This window comes from Clinocottus analis, unplaced genomic scaffold, assembly GCF_023055335.1.
Source record: "Clinocottus analis isolate CAN_PGR_092001 unplaced genomic scaffold, fCliAna1.0.p SCAF_25, whole genome shotgun sequence".
NCBI lineage: Eukaryota > Metazoa > Chordata > Actinopteri > Perciformes > Cottidae > Clinocottus > Clinocottus analis.
The window spans coordinates 4484931-4491384 of record NW_027175987.1 but is presented as its reverse complement, the minus strand read 5'-3'; the positions used below and the strand labels follow the sequence as shown (position 1 = coordinate 4491384).

Here is a 6454-nt window from a genome sequence, read left to right as displayed (position 1 = left end):
AACTGTGTTACTTGTCCTGCAACTGGAAATGTGTGAGCCCAATAAATGGTCAGTAGATAAATCTCAGGATGCACTAAACAAACACATGCTGGTGCTGTTGAAACTGAAGTCTTTTCATTTTCATTTTCTGTGAGTGAGCTAAAGTCTCTTTTCACATGTCTGATGATTTAAATTCATTTCTATTGCATAGCAGAACTCCATTAATAAATAGACGTATTGCACAAAATACATTCAACTTCATTCCAGTCAATTCACTTTTCTTAACTTACTGTATAATAATTACGTGAATGTGATGCACTGGATGTCCAAGATTTAAACAAAAGACTCTTTTTCATCTTCCTTTTTTTTATTTTCCCAACCAATTTCCTTCATTTTTTTTTAATCAATATGCATAATTTTACCCAAACCATATAACCCATGAATTGATGGCTATCTGGAAACTGTCCATATTACACACATCACATTTGTGATTAAGGTTTCTTGCGCTTTAAATATTTGGATCCTTCCTACAGTTTAAATCTAGACTTAGCAAACATAGTATTGACACAAATTTAAAAAAAATTAATAAGTTTACAAGATATTTGGAGGCCACGTTATCCTCCAATGAATATTAATGAACCACAAGAGGCTTTTATTTACACAAACAGATTTTTATAAGAAAAGTTGTCTTTGCTTTGTGTAAATTAAAAAATGTTGCAGCTCACATTCATAATTGACACTGTAAGGCCATTAGTGCTGATCATTTCTGAAAAAAGGGTAAAAGTACAGGATTAAGAAGTAACTTGTGTCATTAGTGTCCATCAGCGCTCTCGTCAGCACTGTAGCTCTAAAGGATAGAAACTTGAGCCCCGGCATCCGCAGAGGATAAGCGGGTTTAGATGGAACAACAGAGAGTCATCTCTGGTCACCAATAATATCTGACCCACTACTGTACCTCCAGTCCTTAACTTAAACCCCTTTCTACTGGTTTTAGTGCCCAGACGCTCGGATGCATCTATCACTGGACACCATGAGCATGGTGGACGACAGCTGCCTCTCACCCGGCAACTTCCACGAGATGGGGAAAGGTGGGGGCGTCGCTGTGGGGGGCCGCGTCCACAGCATCGATGTCATTCTGGGTTTCAGCAAAGACCAGGACCCCCTGCTCAGCCCTGCTGGGGCCCCGCGACCCCACAAAGTTGACGTAGATGGCCTGGCAGAGCCTGGGAGGCAGCAGGAACCCTCATCCCACCTGGCCTACAGCGGGCACCTTTCCTCTCTGAGAAATGGCAGCGCAGAGCAGCAGCAGTACCACGGTGAGTCAAGCTGCTGCTGAAGGTCTCTTCCTGTTAGAGCTTTCTACACTCACGTCACCAATAAGAGCATTTAGTTAGTAGTAGCTTCACATCACCTTTAAGTTGAGCTCCTGCGGTGCAGACGTTTCTTCAAAGTTCGTTATTGAAGATGAAGATTACGAATCATCTGATCTTTTGTCTCAAAACATATGAGATGGTCAAGGATATTGATTGAACAGCAGGACGTCAGGTCTTGGAGGGCTGGATAAGACGGAGCTCTGGGTTCAGTGTTTCAGAGATTTTAATTGGATTTGATAGAATTGATTTGGCTGCTATGAAGTTAGGATATTGATGCCTGTGAGCAAACATAATAAATCTAACTTGACCGCTGACTATAAAGTTTTCTGGCCACGAACACAGATTCAGTCTATCAGGGTTCAAAAAGAGCAACTTGGGATTCAATGAAAAACTTCAAAGCTTAAATTTGAGTTTAAAGCGTTAACATTGAAGTGTTCTATAAAATATAAGGAAGCATAATAAACAGCATATGTTACACACAGAGCATGCAATAAAAAGACATACTAATAATGTAATACTAAAACTTTTAGATTTACAAAGAGTTTCTGACACAATATAGTCACATAAATGGAGGTATCTTCACGAAAAAATATTATTAAGTTTGAGGTACAGCGTTAACATTGAAGTGTTCTATAAGATATGAGGAAGCATATCCAACAGCACAATGTATATTACACACAGAGCATGCACTAAAAAGACAAAGTAATACTAAAACCGTTAGATTTACAAACAGTTTCTGACACGATATAGCCACTTGAATAGAGGTATCTTCACAAAAAGGGTTATTCTTAAATTTGCTGATTTGCTAAATGTTTCATGTTGACACATTTGCACTGGAGGCCTATAAGTTTAATAACCATAGTGACAATGAGAAACAAACTAACCTAACAATGGAACATAATTTGGGGATAATGTCCTATGTTCGACTAACAGGCAACTGATGATTACAAATCTGACCTATTTAAATAAAGCTAAGGTAGCACTGGATGTAATGTGCATCCATTCAAAACCAGTCGCATGGAGATTCAGACTCACTGTGTCACACACTATTGCCATGTGGAGCCTGTTGCATGGACTGTGTGTTCTGAGATTGGGAGATAAATCGCAGGACAAGATGGTGTAGGGGGTTTATGTCCCCAAACCCAATCCCATCCCCTGGTGGAATTCCCCTAATCTTCTCTTCTGCGCAGATTAGATTGTACAGTAGTTCATTCGGGTGTTATCATTATCGTTTTGTCTCAGAATCAAATTCATCATGTTTAATCTGAAGCTATTTCCACATGCAGTATCTGGCAGGTTGTTAGTGATTTTGTGTAAAAAAAAAATTAAAAAAAAACACGCATAAATATAACATATACCTTGTCCAGAAAAATGAAGTGATTCAAACTCAGTCACTGAATCCAGGCAGACATCAGTTTTTCTTGATTAACATACATCAACATCAATGACATCACTCTTTTGTATGTAACTATCCCGTGAAGTCAGCCCAGTTCCCCCTGAATGAGTAATTTTTGTGTGTTTGGTGTCAGTCAGCCCCCTCCTCTCCTCTCTGAGATGTTCTGCTGGCTGATAAACAGTGGGCAGCCTTCAGACCAGTGGCTGTGATGGGCTGACAGGCCAAGAGCTGGTCACTGAACCAGACCTGACCTCTGCCTTTGTCAGAGCCTGGCCTTTGTCATAGCTGCTTAATGAGAGGTGGATAAATGAACCCCTGAAGATCCTGCTCTGCCTTCGCCTCGGCTCCCGTTTGCCAGTTGAAGGACCACAATGACCTCCCCCCCCCTCCCTACTTTATCCATACACACATCTCAGTCGCAGCAACATGCTACATGTATTGACCATGATATTGAGAAAACCTAAAAAAAAGAAAAACTACTAGTCAGAAAAAAAAAATGTTTAAATCAATATGGTTCATTCTTGACTTTAGAAATGCTCATATGAGTCAAAGCTGCTATAATAAAATATGGTAATTCTCTGGAGCACACAAATGTGGGGAAATAATATGTGAGGGTTTATGTGAATCTACTGCTTTGCTTTGTCTCACCTAATCAGAGCATTGTTTTTAGCCACAGCAAGGCAGCAGTTTCAGTGGAAAGGCACAACTGTACACTACCTGCTCAGCACCAAGTGGCAGATAGACAAAATGAGTGATAGCTGGTTAACACAATGGAGCATGAAGCAGCTAAAGAGTTAAATACTTCCCTCAGAAGTTGCTAGAGACCAAGAACAAAGAGAGAGTGGATATTGTACTTACATTTGCCCGGTGGACACATGAATGCTAATGATGCTCCGTATCTGCTGGTTGTGTGAATATGCAACAGTTTGCTGACAAGTTCACTGTGTCAACTTAGATGGTGATAATATATAATTGTTGTGTTCACAACTTGTTTCTTCTGCCCTCAAGAAAAACTGTATTTTTTTTCTGAGGCATACTGATCCGCTGAAGAAGACAACTACATTTTTGGCCTAAATATACTGTAATAGTTCATTAAATTTTAATTTATATTATAATATGTAACATAGTAAATTCTATATTATTCCACTAATATTTGTTGTGTAACATCAGGACCAAACTATGATTTATCTCTGCTCAGAGGTTAATATTGTATTTCTTACACACAGTTGCATTGTGAATATTGTTTAATTCAGTTACTTGCTGGTTAGACTCATACTGTTAAAGATTTAATTATTGTCTGTGTCAATTTTTCTGTACTTCCCTGAAGCTGAAAGTGATATCCAAAACTATAATGGTGGATCAGGAATGAGGGAGAGAAAGAACAATTAATAGGAAGACTAAGGGAAACTGTTTGCCTTGAAGGATTATCATAAGACGGTTGCACTTAAACCTGTATTGTCAGTAAACAGTTGCATTTTAATGGCTGTTGCTCACAAATGTTGACTTGGCGTATATATTTTTAATGTTTTTTTTGTGAGCACAAGATGCTTTACCTTTAGAGACGATCAACACTGGAAACAACGTTTCTAAATCCGATTAGGAATGTTTTTGAGCTTCATTGAAGTTCAAGGGATTGCTTGCTTCACTGACCTACAGTAGCCTATTGTTGCAAGTGTCAAACTAATGTCTGCTCTACTGGAAAGTGAGCACTACATTCTTCATTTCCACTAAACACTCTGCTTTGGTTTTTCCTCTAAATTCTTTTTCATATTTGTACAATATCGCCTCGATAAGCCCACATTTTTCAAACTCCTCATCCATTTTTCCCGCGTACTGAACAGATACCGGCTTTTTCACAAACAAGTGTGATGAGGAGCTGAGTGAACTGAGGAAGAGTGTAGAGAGTGATGAAGGCAAGTCTCCAGAGCCATGCAAGGAGGAACAGCCCAAAAAGAAGCACAGGCGCAACCGCACCACCTTCACCACCTACCAGCTGCACGAGCTGGAGCGTGCCTTTGAGAAGTCCCACTACCCGGACGTGTACAGCCGCGAGGAGCTCGCCATGAAGGTCAACCTCCCAGAAGTCCGAGTTCAGGTAGGAGGAACCACAACATCACCACCTGAGTCCTGAGTTGATACAGACAACATCACAGAGAACCTTTGACATCTGAAATGAAACCAAATATATATATGTTGTTTTGTTTATTTGTTTACATCAATAAGTATTCAGGTTTATTTTTGTTTTTATACTTTACTCCTTTATATATCACAACAGTAGGATAATCCGACAGCCACAAGTCAAGAGCTGACTGTTAAAGACTTAAAGACAGCCCGCCAGCTTTTGGACTTTGGCCATTGGCTTGTAGGTATTGAGGTGGGGAGATTGCATAGGTTACACAAGCTGTGTGTGTTTCCAAGTGTAGCAACACACAATCACAACATCATCTGAGGACAAGAAGGTGCACTTTTTAAACTGTACGGTGGCTTGTATAGTAGAAAAAAAAAGGGTTTTGTAAGATTTTTGTGTGTGCTACATTTCAATAACTTTAGTTTGAACATTATTTCTGTGTGGAGCTTAAATTACTTTAATATTTTGCCAAGTATGTTACAATGAGTATTTGGGTCACTACATACTTGAAGGACCATCATTCACCACACATCCCAAGTGATGGCCCATTACATGTAGTTTCATTAAATGTATATTTCGATACCGATTGAATACAAAAAAAAGGAAGTGGTTTGCGTCCCTCATATTCAGACACGCGTCATGAGAACTTGTTTTCGTCCTCCAGGTCTGGTTCCAGAACCGCAGAGCGAAATGGCGTCGGCAGGAAAAAATGGATGCCAGCACCATGAAGCTCCACGACTCGCCGATGCTTTCCTTCAACCGCCCGCCACCGGTTCATACTGGCATGGGTGCAATGTCCAACTCCCTCCCCTTGGACCCCTGGCTCTCCTCTCCTCTGTCTAGCGCCACACCGGTCCACAGCATCCCGGGCTTCATGGGTCCAGCTCAGGGCCTCCAGCCCAGCTACCCGAGCCACAGCTTCCTCAACTCTACTCCTCATCCGCCTCATCCTCCTCATCCTCACTCTCATCCTCATCCGTCAATGGGCCAGGGGATGCAGAGTATGGCTCCTCCTCCCTATCAGTGCACAGCACCGTACCCCGATAAATATCCTCTGGAGGACGTGGACCAGCGCAGCTCCAGTATCGCCGTTCTGAGAATGAAAGCCAAGGAACATCTCCAATCTATGGACAAGACCTGGCATCCCATGTGACTAAACAACCAGGCAGTCCATGTGAATGACATTGGGAAAGTCAAGTGTTGAAGGTGTTGAAGGGTAATATGTTGAACAATATGGCTGTGACTTATCTGATACCCACAGAGCAAAGGAAATGGATTTTGAACTGTGAAAACGGAGGATCTTTCGACTTTCTTTTTTTTCTTCTTTTCTTTCCTCATCTCAAGGACATGAAGCAGACAAGTGAACTCTATAGTATTGTTAATTTTAAACCACCAATTACCAGATATCTGTTTTCCTCTCGAACATAAACGTGTTTTGCATTGAAAAGAAAATGTCTTCTTGCACCCCGGAAAGCAAGAAAATGTCTTTCCCGATCAACTATTTATCAATCATATCTTTACAGCCACAATTCCATATGGATAAATACGCACTTCCATCCTTGTCTAATTGTCTAGCAG

General features: G+C 40.7%; 1 protein-coding gene across 1 annotated transcript; it reads left to right on the top strand.

Moving 5' to 3' along the window:
- Positions 1-988: 988 nt before the first annotated feature.
- rx1 (retinal homeobox gene 1) lies at positions 989-6029 on the top strand. The gene is made up of 3 exons (XM_068591594.1): positions 989-1295; positions 4590-4843; positions 5541-6029. Exons 1-3 carry the CDS (start codon positions 989-991, stop codon positions 6027-6029), a joined length of 1050 nt encoding a protein of 349 aa, XP_068447695.1.
- Positions 6030-6454: the final 425 nt, after the last annotated feature.